Consider the following 22,647-nt stretch of genomic DNA (forward strand, 5'->3'; position numbering starts at 1 on the left):
TTAATAAATATTTCCAACAGCAATCACGCACAACATTCCACACCAACAACGCAGCACAGACCATACATGCTGCTCACTGAAACTAGAGAGCAAAAGGGAAGACAGCTACTTTAGCTGCTGCCCTCAAGGTCAAGTCCAGAGGAGGCCAAGAGGATGCTCAGGGGCTGCAGCACCTCCTGTACAAAGACAGGCTGAGAACACTGGGGCTGTTCAGCCTGGAGAAGAGAAGCTGCGTGGAAACCTCAGAGCATTTTCCAGTGTCTGAAGGGGGCTACAAGGATGCTGGAGAGGGGCTCTTCATCAGGGACTGCAGCGATAGGACCAGGGGTGATGGGTTCAAACTGAAAGAGGGCAAGTTCAGGTTAGATCTAAGGCAGAAGCTGTTCCCTGTGAGGGTGCTGAGGCGCTGGCACAGGGTGCCCAGAGAAGTTGTGGCTGCCCCATCCCTGGCAGAGTTCAAGGCCAGTCTAGACACGGGGGCTTGGTGACACAGTCTAGTGTGGAGTGTCTGTGGCCATGGCAGGGGGTAGGAATTGGATGATCTTCAGGTCCTTTCCAACCCAAACCAGTCTATGATTCTTTGTTGTGAAAAACATAAGGTGGATAACAAACATAGGAAAAGATGCCTATGTCTCCTCAAGAAGCTAAAGACAGCAGGAAATCACGGCTCTCTTGTGATGAAGCTAAAATTCCAACTGACTTCTCTTCAAGCATAAAAACTTGAGAAAGGAAGACCTGCTTTTACAATTCAGGGCAGGGACAGAGAGGGAGAGGGAGGAAAAGAAAGGCTACTACACAATCCCTAAGCAGCATGACATGAACAACCTCAACTGCTGAACAGCTAAGATCCATTTGCTAAAAAGCACAATTTCAAACCCTTTTATCATTTGACTGCTAGCGTAGAGGTTGTGAATGATCTGAGAACTGAAGCTCATAAATTTGCATTACCACATCATGTGAGCATAGTGTTTGTATCATAAGTATATAAGGAGGAACCAACTTAATCCATGTAACTGTTTGATCACAATGATAGACACACTTAATACCCCAACCAATTGTACCAAAAGGCAAAAACCATTTTAAAATCACATTACTGAAAAGACTTCAGAAAAAACTCTGGTTTCTAATGCAAAGTTTACAAATACCCCATTGAGCTACTGCAGGACACGTGGCTGCACACCTCAACTACGGCTTACCCTTTCTTCTGCAAGATTAGGAAGAAGTAAAGGAAGTCTTCACTGACAAGAGACACAAACAGGCCACTTACATGGGCTTTATTTCATTTACAGTAAAACTGACCAAAGTCTATAAACATGCATCTAGTTTTCCAGTACACAAATCACTAACCCAACTCCCTAGAAAAGAGATGGAGAAGACTGACATAAAGGATATTATAATCCTATTAAAATTTGACATGAACAACACTGTAAAGAGTATTTTACTATTTCCAGTGATCATGCACTTGGCAGTTAACTATGCAAAATTTACTCCACTAAGCTTAATACAAGAAAAAAACCTGCCAACTGGACAAGTAACCACCATATTTCAATTTGCTAACCCTCAGTTCCTTCTCTTAGAAGGTGTTCTAGAAAAAATAACATGTTAACTTCAAGTCAAAAGTGCAACCAGCAGAAACTCCTATTTGAGAACAAAATATATTTGAGTATACATAAACAGGAGTTTTGCTCTGATATATTTATTACCTGTGTCAAGATGCATCTCATCTAACTTAAACATCCTCCGATCTATTGTAGAAATTCACCTTCAGCTGAGATGAACCAATTCTAGACAGCATTCTTCTACTCTGACCTGGTCCTCTCCAGCTCCACATGACTTTCCCAGCACTCAGAATCCTTACAGCAGGCACTATAGTCAGAGCCAGAGGAGCAGACCACTGGACACAAGCAATTCATTAGCAGTAAAACATTCTTACCAGGTACTTCCCACTGTTCAGATAAGCCTGCACACACTGAGAGTGCGAGTAGCTGCCCCTGGGATGCTGCCCAGGATAACACAGGTTGGGAATCTTTTTGTGCACAAAGACACTCTTCAACCACCTGAGCAATCTGAAGGCAGGTAGGGAATGCTCAGAGGTTAACTGCCTCTACAACCCACTTTCAAGGTGGTGGGTTTGTGCCAAATCTCAGAAATTACCCCGTGTTTTTACAAGAGAAACAGCACTGTTGAAGGTCAGTAGCTGCTCTGTTACACTGAATCATACTATGCATATGTTACACTTTTCCTTACATTGCAGTATTACAATCTAACTATATTGAAGAATTTTGGTAGGTATTAATGTTGTTAGCTTAACGTTGGTGTTTGCACTTCCTAATCTTTGGGTGTCCTTTTATTTTCAGACTGAGATTTGCTAAAAGCTCAATGTATTGGCACAAGCCTTTATGGAAAAAGTCACTTGAAACTGAGCATGCTAATGGCAGTGACTGAACACATACAAACAGGTTACCCCAGCACCACCACCAGAGGGAAGGTGACCAAGTAGCAGCTTGAGGTTTCTCTTGAAGCTTCTCTTAACAGAAGTCTCTAGCCCAACCTTCTCTTCAAAGCAGGCTCGCAGCGGTTTGGAACTGGATGAGCTTTAAGGTTCCTTCCAACCCAAACCAGCCTATGACTGGGGGACCCAAGCCTGGATCAGTAGGTAGATGTGATCTAATGAACGCTCAGTGAAGGCGGATGATCACTTCCCTTGATCTACAGGCTACATGCCAGGGGACAAAGCCCAGGATGTTGTTGGCCTCCTTTGCTGGCTTACATCCATCCTCCACCTACCTGCCAGCACCCCAGGGCCTTTCCCACAGAGATGCTCCCCTCAGCACCCTCATCCCCAAATACATTTCACACATTTATGAAACACATGACTAAAAGTGCCTACATATGCTGTAATTTTCCCTTCAACTAGAACAAAATTAATGCCATCTCAAAACACAGAGGAAGAAAACTGTCCTTGTGACAGAGGCACACTACCAGATAGAGGTTTACTGGGATATTTTAAGTCTTGTCACTCCTCCTTCACCCTCCTATTGGCTACAACATTGTCCAAATTTCAGAGGGCATTCCAATGACTAAAGTCTTCTCTGATAATCAAGACTCAAAAGACCTATATACTACCTAAGGGTCTAAGACCTTGGCAATATGATCTGTTTAAAAAATGAGCAAGTAAGGGGAATTCAAGTTAACTGTCAGCAGAAAAATCAAACTAGTTCCCTGCACTTGTGATGACTGGACAAAACTGGAGAGGTTCACATGCTTCCTGAGAGACCCAGAAGATCTACCTCACCTGTAGGAGACATTACAGAACAATTATACCATAGGAGAAGTACCAAGTTATTTCAGTTTGGACAAGCATTCTCTCAAGATCTCTACAGGAACTCAAGGGCACAACAGCTACTAATCATGACAGGTGAACTCAAATCCACTTGTGTTACCTAGGGCGTGAAGAAGGGCATACAGGCTGAACAGAAAATGTGGGCAACTAAGCACTGTCAAGGCTCACAGCTACACTAAGCCAGATCAGTAGAAATTGAAACAAAGATACACTGGAGATAGGTCAGTAGGCGTTTTATAAAGAAAAATCACACCTCTTTATAAAGAAAAATCAGGCTGGACAACTTGGCCAAAGCAAAATTTTATAGTGATTTTTTTTGCCTTTTGCTTGGGATTTTTTATATACTAGTTACTTAAACACAGTAGGTGGATGCACCAGACAGCAGCTTCTGGCCATCACATGCAGAGAACCAGATACCTTGCTCCTGCACTGTAGAGGAGGGATATTTGAAACAGATACTCTTTTGTCCAAATGCATGTTTTGGTTCTCTAGGATAAAACCTTTTATTCTTGCTTTGTAGAGAGGAGGAGAACATCACCCTGCTCTGGAATCACATTTGGAAATAAACAACTGCTGCATTCACTGAATAAACCACTGGAAAATGTGTTGTGAAAAGCAGAGGAAGGACCTTCTTTAGCATCATACAAGTGAGAATTTGAGTCAATGCTGTAGAAGAATCTCCCATTCTCCACTGTAGTAAGAGCATCTAAGAAGACTCTCAAAATCCCTGAACTAGTCTAGCAAGTCTCGTCTAGCAAAACTGGAGCTCTTGGCACTGGGGGCGATGTGAGAGACTGAACCAGAATCAGACTCCACCGTCCACTGTCTCAGAGGCTGGTGTGAGGAGCCGAGGTAAGACTTCACCATCCACAGCCTCAAGGGCTGGTGTGAGGAACTGATGTCCACCATTTCAAGGACTGCTGACAGACGCGCAAGACCAGCGAAGCTGGATGCATGTGATCAACCAGGAATGTGCAGCAGGTGACATCAACAGAGGTACCTCCCCCTAATGCATTATAAAAGGGGGAAAAAGGTAATTGCTGTTGGGTCCACCCACAACCGAAGACAATGACTATGGACCCTCAGCATGCTGCTGGATCCCAGTAGCGACCATTTCTCTCTGCACTCTAAACTCCTGCTTCATTTCTATCCTTTTTCCAATCTGTCCTATTGCTTTTTCTAATAATAACAATTTTCATATGCCCTGGGTTCAGCAGTAGCAGTTATTTTTCTCTTTCTTAGCAGCTGGTGCAACGCTGTGTTTTGACTTTAGGCCTGGGAATAGCACTGATAACACAAATGTCTGGTCTGACCAGGGACTTTCTCAGCCTCATGCTCCGCCAGGGAGGAGGGGAGGCCAGGAGGAAGCAGAGACAGGACACCCGACCCAAACTGGCCAAAGAGGTATTCCATACCACAGCACGGCATGCCCAGGAGGTAACGAGCTTTGTGGTTGGGTTTAAACCACAACAGTTCTTTTTGGCGCCCAACGCGGGGCGCGAAGGGTTGAGGTAACGACAGAGATGATCGGATTAACAGTCGTCACCAAGCTGATTTACTGGCTCTCAGAGTTGTTCCTCTTGCTCTCACAGTTTCACAATGCTGTACATTACTCAGAGCCGGTGTTTGCTGTGTTGGTGTTCATCAAGTGTGGGGCCTGGGCTAAGGTTCTTGTCTCACTGTACTTGCCGGCAATGACTTGTGATATGGGCGGGCTCCGGCAGCAGGGAGGCATGGCCGTGGCCGTGGCCCTGTACCCGGCCGTCCCGCTGCTCTTCACCGCCCTGGCCCTTGTCCTCGCCTCCGTCTCCGTGAGGCTGCGGGGAGCCGAGGGGGAGCGGCCCCGGGAGCCGGCGGCGGCCGAAGCGGCCCGGGAGAGCGGCCCCGGGACCCAGGCGGCGGCGGGAGCGGGGCCGGAGGCCCGGAAGGTGGCGCCTGCCGAGCAGCGGGAGGGAGCGGCGGAGGAGCCGAGCCCCGCGGCCGAGCCCAGCCCCGCGGCGGCCGAGAGCGTCCCCCGGCAGCCGCCCGCAGAGCCGCGCGAGGATGCGGGAGCCCGGGCAGCATTTCCCAGCACGGCAGAGGGGGAAGAGCTGCGCCCAGGAAGAGAGAAGCCGGTGGTGGGAGAGCCGGCAGGCACGGCAGCTGCACCAGCCCCAGGGACAAGCACAGCAGCGTCATCGGAGAGTTCTGAAGGGTTCGAATGGCCTGTGGGTGCCCTTGGGACCTGCCTGCTGATTGCGATGGGGATCAGCCTGGTGGCACACACACAGAGGGGCTTCTACCCACGGCCATTTTGTCTGATCTCAGAAGTTAGGCAGTCAGGTTTGCTTCTTGTCTGGGGTGACGACGATACAGGAGGAGCAGGAGATTTTCCCCAAGGCTGGACAGCCACGAGTGGCAGGGTGTGTGGGACAGTATGAGCCAGCATCTGGTCCACTGGGCCCCTCCAGTGCTGTGGAAGCGTCGGAGATGGAAGGCAGCTCTATGGAGTCCTCGGCAACAAGCTGCAGAAACTGCTGAAGGGGACAGTGAATTACTTTGAGCCTGGTGGGCCCATGGCACTTCAGGCCATCAGGGCAGAGATGCGACATAGAGATGGACTCATGATCGAGGGGTGGACTTAGCAATGGACACCACTGCCCAGGCTATTCACGAGTGTGAACACTGCACACAGCCTCTCCTGCTCTGAGAGACTGTTACAAGAGATGGAGCCTCATGTCATGGACCAGATGGACTCAGAAGCTTTATAGGTCCATGCACTAAGAAATGACCTTTTTCTCTGTGTGTATGTAGATGTATATATATCTAAGAGTGATGGCATATTGAAAATGTGGGATCTGAGCATGACGTGAATGGTATGGAATAAGGGGTGGATACTGTCCTGGGTTCAGCAGTAGCAGTTATTTTTCTCTTTCTTAGCAGCTGGTGCAATGCTGTGTTTTGACTTTACGCCTGGGAATAGCACTGATAACACAAATGTCTGGTCTGACCAGAGACTTTCTGAGCCTCATGCTCTGCCAGGGAGGAGGGGAGGCCAGGAGGAAGCAGAGACAGGACACCTGACCCAAACTGACCAAAGAGGTATTCCATACCACAGCACGGCATGCCCAGGAGGTAACGAGCTTTGTGGTTGGGTTTAAACCACGACATCATAACAATTACATTTTGTTATATACTGACTGTGGTACTTGACCTTGTCCGCATCTTAATTTCACTCTGGGGATCACAAACACAGCATTTTCAACACTGGGTTTTATCTAGTCAGACCTTGACAGGAGAGAAGTGAGGGTTTCAGACATCCATAATACCATTTTAATCTGACAACTCTGATCATAGTTTTACCCCTAAAGATGCTCATAACAAAAGCCATAAGAGACTGCTGAAAGAAATCTAGTTTGCTCTTTCTCCAAAGTTATAGCCTTCACTAAATGTGTAATCTAAGCAATTCAGCTGCACACATAAGCAGTGCAGCCAAGCAAGGCTTAGGCATTTTCAACCAGATTTAAACTTTGCTTATATTTGTTTACTCTAATCGTGTAAAGGATTTGATTCAGTGTATCTCAGAGTGGAAAACTAGTTTGATCTGGAATACTTTACTCTGTAATATTTTAGGCTTTTGAAAAGGAAAACATTCTTTTCATTTCAAAAATGATAGAGAAATATAAAGTTATTCAATTCGCCCACAGGGCGAGGGGAAAGTATGCTGCATTACCAGAAGTTTGGCCTGGACACCAGGCTTTAGAGTATGTTTTATTCAAGGCCAGAAAAAAATAGTAACATCAGTGCAAGCAAAAAGAGAAGTAAACTATTCCCACAAAGACTAGTTTTCTCCAATAAACACTAAGAAAAAAAGGTAGTTCATTCCATCAGGGCATAAAATTACCACAGTATCCAGAAAATGCAAGCTGTTTGAATTGTTAATCTACTATAATACATCACTATGTTTACAGCAAAATCATTTAATGGGTTTTGAATACATATGGAAGGCCTTTTTTTCTGTTCCAGCCCCTTTCTGAGTGGTCATCTGAAACCTAATCTGAACTGACACGTCTGCAGTCACTGGAATTGCATTTATACACCAGGAACTTCTAAAATGAAATAAACTGGTGAGGTGTGAATCTGATTTTTGCTAAATCTTCTTTAAAATGGCTTTGGGGAATTTCCGTCAACATACAATTTGCTTACCAACCACTTCTGAAAAGGTATTCAAGGTACTGTTCCTTTACATTAAAGGACAAATGTTATGTGGGAATCAAGTTAGCAATGCTTTCTATTTTAGTAGATTATACTATTACCAGATGACATAGAACCTGATTTTTCTCAAGTGGTGCCCAGCTGACTCAAAATTATCTAAATCGTCTCTTTTAATTTAAGGTGATTGCTCTGTGTTTTTTAGGTTTTCAAAGTTATACAGTATGGCATAACAATTTGGACATACAGATCATTCATTAGCCATTTTTAGCAATATAGGCTTGAAAAGTTTATTTCGAGATCGAGAAATCGTCACAGAATCCCATCATTTCTGAACGTATCTGTTTGATTCTATTCATTTTAAACATTGTTTAGATTTGTTTTCATGAATGTAAAGGCTTGATGGTGAAAGGATTAACTTTCAGGCTGTCAGCTTACATAAAAACACAGTAACAGCTGAATCATCCTTTTCCTATCCTTGGAGGTCAGCAGGCTATGAAAACATTTAGATAACAATCAGTCAAAACTAGAATAATTCAGCTATTTTTATCCTACAAACTCTTTTTTTCCACCAGTCAATAGAAATAAATGCAGATTAATCCAACTGAACTGCCAAAGAAGTGCTCCATATACCGTAACAGATCCATAACAGATCTTTGCTTTGTGGGCAACCTGGTCTTTCTTTCTGAACCTTAATAACTGAGGGACTATTACTGCCTACTCAAGTCAGCAAGACAACTGCATCACTCACTGCACTTTGGGGATTACTGAGGTGGGAGAAGAACACCCAGCAAAATCCCGTCTTCCTGATGTAAGTGAAAGATCTTCTACTCATTTAACTGAAGCAAGGATTTAGCTCAAAGTTACGCTCCAGAAGAACTCAGTAACTTAACTTTTAATAAATATGGGATTCAATTTTAGAAGGAGGGAAAAAAAAAAGGAGTAAAATTTCCATGGGAAAGCTATTTACTTTGTACTTTCTATGTAGTATTCACTATTCCATAATTAGGCTCTGTGCTGAGTTAGAATTTAGGGGGAGAAGATTTCCTGCCTGGCAGACAAGCCTAGCTCATCCTGAAAACCCAGCAATTCAACCAGCTACTTCAGAAGCACATCAGTACTTCCTGCCTACTTGATACACACATTGAGACATTTTGTCTTAATCTCTTGGGAGCTTTCCTCTTGAGCATATGAATGTCTACAGAAATATTTGCTTCCCTATGATAGGCAAACTTGTTCTAAAATAAGTCTGTATTTCTTACATACAAGACTGGAAAAGACTTCCTTGGGCTTATTTCTGGTTATTAAAAGTTAAGAGTAACAATGTAGGTGAGCTACTAAACATTCCATTAGAAAATGGAATTTCTAATGCTTCTGTTAGAAAACAATCTGCCACTTGCTAGAAGTCAAATCATTCTAGTTTTATTCAGTTTAATAAGCAAGCTTTGTAGAAATAATGCCTGTTTTATATGAAACAAAACAACAGCAGGAACAAAAAAGCAGCCCATAACAAATGGAAAACACACCACTTAAAGCTACAAATATACCCATTTGGTGCATTCAGAACTCCTGTGAATTACTGCAAGTGATATTCCTGTCACATCATCTCTTCTTACTAAGGAATAATACAGAGACTCTTGACAATTGTATCTATGTGTAGATAATTCTGAAGAAACTTTGGTTTGTAAGCACTCAATGTAGAATGCACATTTCCATGAAAAACACGCAGCTTATTTTAAAATGTACTAAGTAAATGTAACCTCAAATGTAAGACACAGTTGCAATCACTACCACTAAATAACATTCAACACTAAGTACGTATTGCACTTGAAGTTTTGTTTAAAAGAATCAAGTTCCCATGCAGCAAAAGACTAAGGTGCAGGTAGTTGTGCTCAATTATATATAGATAAAATATAATTTAAATACCAGTGATTTTAAAGATATGCCAAGACTTGAAAGATTTGTTTCTGTCCTGCCACAAAACAGGCAAGATGGTTTGATGGAAGCCATTAGTTGAACGTAAGACACAAACACGCTCTCTATGCAAAGCCTGTCTCAAAAGGGACAGAGAGAGTACATTATTCGCTTGTTCTGCTACCATGTGCTGATTCTACCAAATGGGTTGGTCCCCAACATCTTACCATCAGGCCTATATTGAAGACCTGAAGTGCACTGTACAGTTAAATGAACAAACACTGCCTTAACTGTGTTATGCACAATCTGGAAATGTAATATCCTTTCAGCAGCTATTCAAGTAGCCTTTCTTCATAACATTTAGTGGTATTTGTCTATTTTCTAGCACCTACTATTTTACCTTCTCTACCTCTATACTGATTAGGTTAGTTCAGAAAGTCAGCAGAAGTAATGATGCAAGGTACGAATGTTTTTGACTGATCAAAGATCATAGATTTACCTTCTGCAAGCATGTCCGGCACATCTGCTTGATAGCGAGGCCCCACTCGGATTTCTCCCTTGTCTGCTAAAAGCGTTTTCAGTGATGGATCATACACCAGTGAATAAAAAAAGGTATCCTAAAAAAAGAAGACACGTTTGCAACACCATAACGGTTTTTAATCAGCCATCCACACACACTTGAAGAGAGCACAGGTTTGGTACAGTCCTCCTTACTTGAAATAAGAAGGATGTTTCACAAGTACTTTTAAATGGCTCGCTGAAGCTTCTCTCATCACTATTTCAGAACAGATCAGTAATGAGAAGATTCATACACAAAAAAGTATAAAGGGGTTTGAAAAGAGCTTTCTGAATTGAACGTTTCCTCCCCAAAATCTCTACCATATTGACTCTGCATTACAAATTAATCTGAAAAGAGCATAAAACACTGCCAGTGGCTGAAAAGGGCTAACAGCAAAATACCTGCTACAGGCATCTGAAGGATAAGTAAGTCCTGTCTGCAGAAAATTATCACTGATTATCAGTGGTTTTGATGTAGAAATACAAAGACATGCTCATTTCAGGTAGAATCCAGTGTCTGCCTGATGTTACACTAAAACTTTCTGAAGAAAGATGGGTGTATTTTGAGGGTATTTTGCAATACGATTATCTTCCAAATTCTTGGAAAGTTTCTTTCCTTCTGGTAAAGCTCAGAATTTTCAGTTCCCTTCACAAGAAATTACAGGTGAGAAGATACTGCCATGCAGTAATTCAGAGACATCTGAATTAAACGCCTTGGCTAAGCTGCCCTCAGGAGCCTCTCTTGCTCTCTCAGAGTCCATTAACTACAGAATATTCTTCTTTCTAGAATCCATCTGGGGGAGCGGGAGGGGGGACGGAAAAAGAAAGATAAAGAAAAAAAGATAAAACAAGAGGGGAAAAAGGCACCATGTGAATGCCCCCTTTGGTGTCTACAGGAAAAGGTCTGGATCATTTTCTTTTGTAGCATATGTTAGGAATTACTTGGAATTAACGATTTTTGAAATACAACCATATTAATACCAAACCCATCATGTGAGAGTGGGGAAAAAAACCTTTGCTCAATAACATTTTCCAAGTCAGTGTTTTCTACAATGTAATTTTTCTAATTTATCATTCAAGAAAAGATTTTCAAACTCTTATTTGCCCATTTATTATTGACACAGTCAAAAAAAAACCCAACACATAAACCCATCCCAGTATTTACCCAAACAGAAGTCACGTCTTACCTCTTTCTCCAGGTATGACAGCACAGATTCGGTTTCATTCAGAAGTGCAACACTGCATTTTCCCCTACACAAACATAAGGAAGGACTGTTAACTTTTTACAAAGTTCCGTTTTTTATGAGGGCAAGAAGTTATTTCCAAGAAAATACTTAAAACTACTACGTTAATTCTTCTACAGAATATAAAATGAACATTGCAATACTTTTGAGGTACCAAAATTAACATCAAAGCAACCAAATGAATGAACCCATGCCTTCAAATACACAGGAATTCTGTCAGACTGGGAAAGAGTTTCAGAAAAAGAGAAGCAATAAAGGGACAAGAGGTACTATGGCAAAAAAGTAATTGTATTTATATACAATTACTAATGCTTGGCTGAATGAAGCATCACCTCCGAGTGGCTCATCCCCACTAAGTTCAGTGCCTAATCTGAAAACAGCCCAAAGTAGGAGCTATGCAAGGTTTTGCCTGTAAAACACTGCTCTTTTTTTAACTGAATCACGGGATTCTATCCATTTCTCCTATGGCCACATTAAAATGCTAACTACCACATTTCTATGCAGGCTGTCAGTCAAAACCTTCCTGTTATTCAGCAAGGGTATAGATCTCCCCATGTATTACACCACTAGATAATAACATAATGTGGCTTAGACCACATTGCCCCCCCCCCCCCCTTCTTCATCCCTTTCTCCCCCAGTGATCCTTTGGCCTCAAACTCCTCTGCCTCCAACTTCTCTGCAAAAAAACCTACAGATTTATTGTTAATAAATGGGATTCTAAAGAAAACCACATTGATGCAGCCCTTGGGCTGAGCTGCATCAACAGGACCAAGAGCAGCAGGTCAGGGAGGTGATCCTGCCCCTCTGCTCTGGTGAGACCCCACTTGCAGCACTGTGTGCAGTTCTGGTGTCCTCAACATAAGGACATGGAGCTGTTGGAACAAGTCCAGAGGAGGCCATGAGGATGATCAGGGGCTGCAGCACCTCCCATATGGAGAGAGGCTGGGAACATTGGGGCTGTTCAGCCTGGAGAAGAGAACCTGCGTGGAGACCTCAGAGCAGCTTCCAGTGTCTGAAGGGGCTACAAGGATGCCGGAGAGGGGCTCTTCATCAGGGACTGCAGCGACAGGACAAGGGGTGACGGGTTCAAACTGAAACAGGGGAAGCTGTCACAAAAAATAACTAAACTAAGGTAAAAACTACAAGGAATTACCCAGCTTTTTTGAAATGAGATATGAAATCTTCCTCTTATCCGATTCTCTGATTTACACTATATTCTTCCACCAAGCAGCATTCTTAACTGCTACCAACATGGTGATTTGCTAGAAAACAGCATCAGAAGGTCTCCCTGATGTTAAGATTATACACCTGGGTTTGACCTTTTTCCCAAGTTAAGTATTCAGAAAGCCTCTTTTTATATCCTGCAAAATTAGGCAGAATTTCCTTTGTACGAATGTTGAAGGAAAGCCTCGGACACCTCAGCAGTATACAAATAACTACAAACAAAAGGAAGTTAGCTTTTGTGTCTTCACTTAGAACTCAATTCTGATGAGACTAAAGTGTCCCTTCAGAATCCTTTCTGCTCTTAGATGTACTTTATACTTAAACTGGGCACAAATAAGAAGTTGTTATTCCACTGCGCTGACAGCAATGCCGACAAAACTCTGTATTAAATCAGGCTGCAATAAAAACTAATTTCAAGGTCTTGCAATAAAAGGAGACAACAACTTGCCTATATATATGCTCAAGGTGTTACCAGCCTCTATCATATCAAGCACTCGGTATTCACTTCCTCCCCCTATGCTAGGAACCAGAGCTACAACTCCTAACTTTGCTCTTTTCTTTAAAGCATTAACCATGTGAAAGCTGTTTGCATGTGTCACACCTTAGAAGCCCAGACTGGTTTGGGTTGGAAAGGACCCTAAAGCTCATCCAGCTCCAACCCCTGCCACGGGAAGGGACACCTTCCACTAGAGCAGCTTGCTCCAAACCCCATCCAACCTGGCCTTGAACATGCAGGAATGAAAACGTGTGGGAACAGAATTCAGCCAAGGCCACAGCAATGATCAATACTGACAACAGAGAAGTACAAGACTGCCCTTACTAACCTGTTCCAGTGAAGACATAAGATGATGATAACCAGCACAAGAATGTAATACATCTGAGAACAGTGGTACCAAGGCTTACACAAGACAGCTTTATGAGAAGATTTCAATATAGCCCGGTTAAGCAACATAAAGCAAAGCACCAAATTCTCCAGAAGATACACTTAATGTGTATCTGAGGGAAAAAACCACAACCCAAACCAAGGCAAAAAACCCCAAATCAAACATGCAAACGAACAGTGCAACCCCCCCCAGACATCTCGGTTGCAGTGCCTGGGTCATCACCCTCTAGTAAGTTTCTTATTTAAAATAATGGAAAGTGTAATTTCACATTTTACCAACATATCAAAACCTGATGCAGATGCTTACCTTTGAAAACTACCAGGATGAATCAAAATCAATGGCAACTGTTTTGATCATTTAAAGTCCTTGTTTGTTTGTTTCGGCACAGCCCCTACTTTTAAGCCAGTGGAAAACTCTACAATTCCTGTGCTGCTGTCCTTGCAAGCTACTCATTCATGTTCTCACCAGATGAGTAAGACAGCCCACAAGATACAAATCTGATTTTAATAGGGTCTCTTGGGACAGGAGGTATGCAAACAAACGAAACAAACCACTTAGTGCCTGTTCACCACAAGAAACCACAGGAGTAGAAAAAGCAACCCCCTGGGTAAGGTATCATGCCAGGGAAGTTTCCTATGGGAATGTAGCTGCGGTGTGGGTGAGACTGATGCAGTACAAGACCTCTCAGAACTCATTGCTCTCGGTTCCCACTTCGTCAATGAAACTTGATATAAATTGGTCATTCAGATACAAGTTGAAGAAAGAAAATAATACATTCAGGCATGGCCTGACACAGACTTTGAAATCTTACGGTTACCAGTTACTAATGGCCCTCCTTGTCGGGCAATTCTGTACACATACGAATTGTCAGTCACTGATCTTCATCAAGAACACTGGCCTCTGAGTAGGGATTTGGAAAGTGTAAGTGTGAGTCACTAGCTAGAGTCTGAGAACAAAGTAACAGCAGAGAGCATTAGGAAATACTGTGCTTGTGAGAAAAACCTGATTTGATTTTAACATGTGCTCTTAGTTCCGTGACAACCAGAGATTAAACTATAACGAAGGTGTATTACGAAGAAGGGTTGAAAGGCTTTGCACAGGAGAACTCAGGACTAACCTTTCACATATTCCACACAAATGGAAAGAAGATGAGAAAAAGGTGCAGATACTGAGTAGAGGAGGAAAGAGCTACCTTAAATAAAAAAGGTTTTTCCTGAACTGTCTTAAATGGGAATGCATTCTGAAAATTTGCAATCAAACAACCACTCTGAGCCAAGTCTTGATCCTTTGCAAGCAGTCTAAATTGAAGCAATGATCACCAAACTGCAGAATAAGGACTGTGGAGTCCAAAAAAGCTTCTGCCAATCAGATGACATTGATTCCCCAGCTATGAGAAGCAATACTAAGAGTATTTGTGTATTTTACTTTTTAAGCACAGTTTAAGGGGCACAGAATCATAGAATGATTTAGGCTGGAAAGGACCTTAAGATCACACAGTTCCAAACCCCTGCCATGGCCATGGCCACCTCACACTAGATCGTGTCACCAAAGGCTCTGTCCAACCTGGACTTGAGCACTGCCAGGGATGGGGCAGCCACAGCTTCTCTGGGCACCCTGTGCCAGCGCCTCAGCACCCTCACAGGGAAGAGCTTCTGCCTTAGAGCTAACCTGAACTTGCCCTGTTCAAGTGAATGATGCTGACAGACACGTACCAAAGCCTTTACAGCAATTTCAAGTTTTGCAGATTGCAATGGTATTTACAACTGGAGTTTGCACAACACTAAAACAAAGAAAAGCAAAGCATCAACATAAATCTGCAACAGACCCCTAACTAGAGTTTAACATTTTAAATATTCAGTTGGTTCCTAGAAATGTCAGAAGAAAGAAGTGCATTGTATTGATTCGTACTTAACTGGCTTGAGTTTGGCTCTGCTCATTTAAGGAGATGTCTCAAACATGAGGGGGGAAAAAACAACCAACATTTGATAGGCGAATACTACTGCAATCTGTGCCTCCAACAAAACGATGCCAGTCTCCTGAACAGCGTAAAATTGTGTATTTGTGACCAAAAGAGAGATCAATAAATTTGATATTACTGATTAACACAGTCTTGACCAAATAGGATTAGAAACAGTGCACAGTAAATTGATTTATGTACATCTAAATGAACCAGTAATTGCCTGGCATCTACACATACGCACAGATCACATAGGCAGCCCAGGCTTTTTATGCTGCAAGTGGCTTTTAGACGTAAAAATCAGAGTTTTAGTCTTAATTAAAGCTGGAGTGTTGATTTTGAGAAATCCAAATGAGTGAGAATTAAATGCAGCCTCTTGGAGCAGTCATGCACAACTGACATGGATTTTCAAGTAAATTGCATATTCTTAAGGTTCCAACTTTCATGCAGTTCTCCCCACTGATTTTTAGTCATAATCTAAACAGGACAAAACATTCCCAACGTGAGACAAATCTACAAAAGGCAAAATTAAAGGAGACTTTGCCATTCAGTAACAATTTACAGTTTCTATGGTTAAACTGCTACGCTGTTAGCAGAAGAACCAAAACATTCAAACAACTCTTACCAGAAGATCCTACCTTGATAGTTGGAGAAATGTTAAGAGGTAGATGTAGGGATCCATGAACATACCCACATCTGAAACAAGCTTTAACACATTACCACTGAAAACCGCATTTACACTCGTACTGTTCCAGCCTACGTTACTGACTGAATCTTGTATTCTGTAGCTGAGAGGGGTCTGCAAGAAAACTCCGAGTAGAAGAACAACGCACTGAGTGCCACAGACAGAGGTGAATGCTTTCTTGGTCTGGGAACAGTAAAACTGCATGTTTTGATACTCAGAATAAGCGTAACCACATATATACTTTCTATAAACTACTCCAGAAAACTCACCTCATTGGTATATTTACTTTAGGGAATAATTGGTTCTAAAAAGTAAAAGGTTGCTAACTCATAACACAGCAGCAGCGATGCACATACTGAACAAAACCACAGCAGTCTGGTTTGCAATATTTTTTCATGGCATGGTATAATCATTTAGGTTGCAGAAGACCTTTAAGATCATCAAGTCGCCTGGCTCAGAAGCAATGCACATCACTCCATGCAATGGAATTGGTAAATTTTGCACCATATGAAAGACTCCTGCTTTGTAATGATGTCGACTAGAGGGAAATCTGTACTGATTTTCAGGTTTCTGAAAGACAAGTTTCCACTGATTAATACACTTTTTCTTATACTGTTACTAGTACTGGCTATCGACCATATCTGAGAAAAGGATTCTGGCCTAAAGTGAATTTTCATCTTAACTCACATCAGAATTAGCTGAATGCTACTGGGAGAGCCCCTTTGCTCTAAATCAATGCAACTCAGAAAAGAATACCTTTCTTAACAACCCAAATCAGCAGGTAAGCACATGCCTATGCAAAGCAGATTCACTCCTTACCTAGTTTGATTTATACCACAAAAATAAATCAGGCTTTTAAGGTTCAACATGTGCTTTTAAAAAAGTAGCTAAAAGTTGTATCTCACAGATAGGCCAGGCTGGGTGGGCCTTGGGTGACATGGTCTAGCGGAAGGTGTCCCATGGCACAGGGCTCTGACTTAGGTAATCTTAAGGTCCTTTCCAACCCAGACCATTCTGTGACATATACACAGGCACGTGCAAGGTATATAATGCACACACCACCACCACCCCCCCCCACCCCCCACCCCCGCCGTATCCCAGAAACTTCTGGGTTTGCCAAGAATGCCTAAGCTAGAAATCCTGAGGCAATACCACCAAATGCCACGGTGCCATGCCTTAAAAAGTCACACTTCTTCTGTCAAATGACCTGCCTTGTCTGTTTTGAGCTTCAGACCTTTTGGCATGTTTTAAATGAAGGAATCCCACATTGACCAAAAAAAAAAAAAAAAAAGTATTTCCCTGCACTTTAGTTGCTTGAAGTAGCAATATTAGTGACTCACGATGAGATCAGGGAGAAGAAAGTACAGCATAAATTATACCAACCCAACCCCACACAACAGCATCAACTCAACCCACACAACTGCATCAACCAACTAAATCACCAACATGACAGCAAACAAATAGAACTGTGTTTGAAATACTCTTTCCTTTTCACAAATAGCCACCGCTCTTTGAAACTTGTCTCCATTCTCAAGCTGTCTTGACTTCAGGCAAATCATCTGTATACAAGCCTCTTTTTACTTTGCATGAGTTCTTTTTGTAGTATAGGGCAGTCCAAAAGATGCACACCTGATTTTACAGACATCTGAGAATGCTTGGCTTGTATTTGCTTCCCAAACACTTAAAATAACACCACTGCCACAAAAAACCCACAACCCCAAGACTGAAATACAGTTATTAGCAAACAAGAACTAAGCAAAGATAATGAAATGGCAAGATAAAAGATAAACCCTGAAGGATAAATTCTTCTACTCAATGCCTATGAAGTAATACATTTAAAAGCAATCACAAATGATCTCAGAAGTTAATGCAAGCTTTTCCAGCAATCTAAACACATTTATCACCTATTGACTCTTGAGACCTTACAAATGAAAAAGAGATTTAAAGCCCAAGTCAGATAACCCAGTGCATATCTCCAGACTGGAGCTGCTTACAGGAGCCATCCACAGGAATTCTGGGTGCAGACAGAGTATTCAGTGAGCCTGGCTGGCAGCATAACTGTTTCAAGAACTTCTGGGGATTACAGTGCCTGGCAAACTGCATCTGTAACATGCAGGGATTAGGAAGAAAAGATAATTCACTGGAGGAGTGCTACCAACCTTACACATTTGAGCAGATAAGGAGGGAACAGTTTCACTTGTAACATGACAAGCAGGCACTAAGGTAACAAAACCTTGTCTTTGAGACCTAAACTAGTACATCATCTTGTAGTGGTCCACATGCCACTACTCCAGAATGGTGCCGCTCCGAGCTAGGCAATTATACCTTCTTACATGCATTTCACTGCAGAAGCACTGTGACCACAAGGCACCACTGCCGTGTTTAACTACCACTACACTGCCTACACCTAATGAAAAGGGGAAGTAAGATGAAGTCTAAAAAAATCCATATAGTTAAAACAAAAAAACCCTTATATCTCAAGAGACTTTCATATATAATATATAGCAATATGAAAGGTATGAGAATAAGGAATTAAACTGTATTTCCGTAATTCAAAAGCTAACAAATTACATCGGAATCATTCAAAACTCAACATTGCAGACCAAAGAGCTTCGGAATTAGGCTTGTACATCAAAGAAACCTAACCTGCTAAAATAACTGCAAGGCACCTCAACTATAAAGTAGTGGCACCAGGTGTAGAAATGAGACACGACTGTATTTGTAATTGGGAATTAGAATAAAAGTATTCTTTGTCGGAGGGGTCTTCAGGGAGGGCTGTAACTTTCTCTGCCTTTCGGTTTAAAAAGAAAGTAAAAAGACTAAAGTTAAGAAGAAAGATGAAACAAAAGCAGTGAAAGTACATTATTAAAAACCAAATAAAAGCAGACCACAGCAGGTAATTTCATTCCCTTGAATTACAAGCAGAAAGGCAACCAAACTCAGTTTCTTTCCTTGGCTGAAGTTGTAAAAGTTCAAGACCTGTAGCTGCCAAAAGCAATTACAGACAGTTCAGCCTCCTCCATTCCCTTAAGATCACTTTTAGCTTTCTTCTTGTCCTTTCAAGGGGACTGAGGTTTTGTATTCTTACTCTTGAGAGAACCAACCCTCATTGTCCAGTTTATACCACTGTACCATTTAGTTTCTCCTGTAAATCCAACTGTTCCCATGCAGGGGCTAAAACTGCATGTGGTAAGAGCAAAGACTCACAGAATGGAACTACTCAGACTTCTATTGCTTGAGTATCTTCCAGCTTTTTATATGGAGATGACTGACTTAGATGAGTGACAGCAGTGAATGTCATCTACCCTGAGTTTAGCAAAGCTTGCAGTGTGTTCCAGTGTCCTTCACCCAGATTGGTAACATACGGACTAGGTAAGCAGACTATAAAGTGGGAAAAACTAGGCTGAAAAAGCTGTAGTGAGGGGTACAAAGACCAGCTGACAGCTGGTTACAGGTGGCATTTCCCAAGTGGCAATACTAGGGCCAACACCTTAAGTTCTTTATTGACACTTTCAGCAAGTCTGCAGATGATACTAAATTGGATTTGTTCACTCTTCAGGGATGACAACTGGAGGGAGAAATCCTACTGCTGTCTTCAACTACCTAATGAAAAGACATATAACACAGGTCCAGGCTCCTTTTCAGAGAAGCACAGCGATAGGACAAGAGGCAGAAGACAGTTGAGTTTCAACAAGGGAAATCCCAACCAGATGACGGGGAAAAAAATTTTGCCAGCAGTAGTCAAACACTGGAACAGGCACCCAGAGAGGCCATGGAATCTCCATCCTTGGCTCTTCTGGAGTACTGATGGGAAAAACCTGGAGTGCACCACCTTCACGACATTTCCATCCTCTTTTACAGGACCAGCTAATTAATAGACGTTATGAAGCCGAGGAAGAATCACAGAATCTGAGTGCTGGTAAGTTAAATAAGCAAAATAAGGAATAGTTTGTGTGTATTTTCTCCTTTTAAGTAAAGTCAAGATTGTTAAAACATCATCAGACCACATAAAGCTTGCTCCAGAGTTCACCTAGTAAAGGTCCTCATAACACACGACAGCACCGCCCTACAGCATTCATCTGTTCTGAAAAGGAGATGCAAGTCATCACTCTGCATCTGCATGCTGTGCAGTGCTGTGTGTACTATGGATTCACATGGTTTTCTGGTGTCTTTGTGATGTACTGGAGAACCACTATTGTGTTTGCTCTCAGAGCTGTGAGGTGAGGAGACATTTACAATACTTTTTCTATGTAATCTTCTCTCTGAGAAGAGAATACCTTCTTTCGATATCTAAATGTCAAAGGAAGTAAAAGGAACTCTGCAGGATTATTATCTCCAGCTACAGCTCGAGAAGCAGAGATTTGACAGTTAAATGACTTTCTCAGAGAAAAACTAGCTGAATCAAGCACAGGAAACTAATGTAACAACTTCCAACTTCCAGTTTTCTGTTGGCATTGAGAAAGAAAAGCCACACATTTGCCAACAAGAGAGGAAATACATATGCGCATACAAAGTGGTTTTCCTATCGGAGCATACACACTTTTTTTCTAGCTTCTAGTTATTTATGGTCTGGAATGGCTGAGAGGAGCTGGATGTAATGAGAAAATGAAAACTCCTTTGGAATGCAATGTAAGAGCCCCTTTTACACTTGCTACACTCCTCTCTCTCGCTATGCTCTTGCTTTTCCATCATCACCTCCCGCCCCAACACAGTAAGAATTTCCTTGACTGTTAAATAGAGGATGACATAAGTGCTTACATCATTTACAGAAAGAAAATTAATAAACCCTTTCTGAGCTTTAACAAGCCCCTTCTTACATCAGCATTAGAGCAACTTCAAACAATACCTGAAATGCTTTTGCAACATTTAGCCAAACTCAATCACGACTTCTTCACGTGCACTGAAGTTGGTATAATTTAATGTTTAAATGCATGCAGCCCTAAATTGCAGCACTGACCACTGAGCCTCTGCCTCCCTTCCAAAGCCATCTGTGGCTTTCCTGCGCAATCAAAGATCCTCTGGCCAGACGAAGAGTAATTAGACAACTCTTCCAAAGCAGAGCAGACTGACCTTTTATACCACATTACCAACTGATGCTCTTAATTGGCAAGCCAGAGCTCTGAGATTCTTGTTGCCTCCAAGGCTCAGACATGAAGCAACAGAAGGAAAAACAAAAGGTACTTCCAAAGCAGCCCACGGGTCAACCTGGCACAACTCCGCTGTGATCAATCACATCCTTTTGCAAAACAGAGGCTGAAATGAGCTACTGGCAGGCAACCCACCTCTATAGAACACACAGAGTCAATGAGATTGACTTCATCTTACCTGATATGTGTTGCCGGAAGGGACTCATATTGGCGAGAAAGGAAGAGCTCTCTGTGCTTCAGCTGATGTTTCTGTTTATCAGTCAAATCAACCTCAACTGTAGTTTCAGACTCTTCTTCAACTTCTTCTGCAGAGAAGCAGAGCGTAGGTCGAAATTAACTCTGTGCATAACACCCCTGCAGCCATCTCGCTTGACATCCCCCACCCCTTCGCAACCTCCCCTACTACTGCAAAGAAAAGATGAGTTTAGCAGGGCTGCAGTTTATGTAACTTGGCAGAATATTAAGTATGTTGAATTCCATACCTTCTACTTAAAACTCTTAAAAATACTATGCTCCTCTCCTGCGGTACTACGCATTGATGTCTTTCACACAGCAGGAAGAACAATCCTAACAATATTAGTCACTCTTTTTCCATCTTCTTTCACCTTGGTTCTTTCTCTGGGGGTGCCTCTTGCTTGCTGAACAGTCCTGGTTTAGTCTTGCTCTTGCTGATATTGGTATTACTAAAACTCTTACAGAAGTCCTGGGGAAAAGCATGCTTTCTATGAACAGAACTTACCAAACACAACTGCAGTACAAGACTGCCAAGTCACAATCTAAGACAACTACTGCCTTCCATACGTTAATCTTATTAGACACTGACAACAAATAGTGTATTTCCATATTTAAATAAGACCTACAATTATTTCTATTTAAAGCAAGACAGCACTATTTAATCTAGAAGATAGCATCTACAGCAGCAAATCATAAATGATACCATTTTTGAAGGGTATTTTCAATTGAAAAATTTCTTTCACAGTTCTAATCTGGAATTCCCGAGTATTACCTCACTTATAATAAGTCTCTAAAGGGAGTAATATTCCTTGATCTTAAAACAACAGTAAACTGGGAACGCAAAGGAAGAAATAAAAGCAGATACAAGAAAGTGCCACACACAAGAGTTAAAGAGCAATGTTCACAATGGTTGCTAACGTCTCATACGATGACAGGCTCTCCAAAATGGCCTTGGATCTTCACGGCTGAAATCTTCTTTCCTACTCGGTTCTTGGGACATGTGAAACTTCAATCTCTATTTCCTCTTGCTTCCCAGAAAGGACAAAAAGCCTCTGGGAATACTGTACGCAAAACCAGGCACTTTAATACCTTCTCTAAGATTCGACAATTTTCTACCTGCTGAATTACCTCTCAGCTGCAAAACCAAGTGTACTTTATAAAACATGGCTCCAAAATCAAACAACCAAACCTCAGCGCTAGGGAGCACTGCACGTAACCATGTGCAACGGATCGCCTCGCCCGCTCTTTCAACAGTAGCCCTTTCCA

The 22,647-nt window shown here is 42.1% G+C and overlaps 2 protein-coding genes across 2 annotated transcripts in view; one reads left to right on the top strand and one right to left on the bottom strand.

Annotated features, from left to right (window-relative positions):
* Positions 1 to 22,647, bottom strand: part of MTA3 (metastasis associated 1 family member 3) — a 134,262-nt gene that overhangs the window by 90,492 nt on the left and 21,123 nt on the right. The window contains exons 4-6 of the mRNA XM_065679279.1: positions 21,326 to 21,452; positions 11,194 to 11,257; positions 9,948 to 10,065 (exon numbers count right to left, since the gene is read on the bottom strand). Coding sequence (XP_065535351.1) covers positions 9,948 to 10,065; positions 11,194 to 11,257; positions 21,326 to 21,452 — 309 coding nt within the window. The remainder of the gene's footprint in view (positions 1 to 9,947; positions 10,066 to 11,193; positions 11,258 to 21,325; positions 21,453 to 22,647) is intronic.
* On the top strand, positions 4,923 to 7,466 carry LOC136014537 (progesterone receptor-like). The gene is made up of 2 exons (XM_065679278.1): positions 4,923 to 6,128; positions 7,349 to 7,466. Exon 1 carries the CDS (start codon positions 5,038 to 5,040, stop codon positions 5,761 to 5,763), a length of 726 nt encoding a protein of 241 aa, XP_065535350.1. The 5' UTR covers positions 4,923 to 5,037; the 3' UTR covers positions 5,764 to 6,128; positions 7,349 to 7,466.

Source organism: Lathamus discolor, chromosome 5 (assembly GCF_037157495.1).
Source record: "Lathamus discolor isolate bLatDis1 chromosome 5, bLatDis1.hap1, whole genome shotgun sequence".
In the NCBI taxonomy this organism is placed as follows: Eukaryota; Metazoa; Chordata; class Aves; order Psittaciformes; family Psittacidae; genus Lathamus; species Lathamus discolor.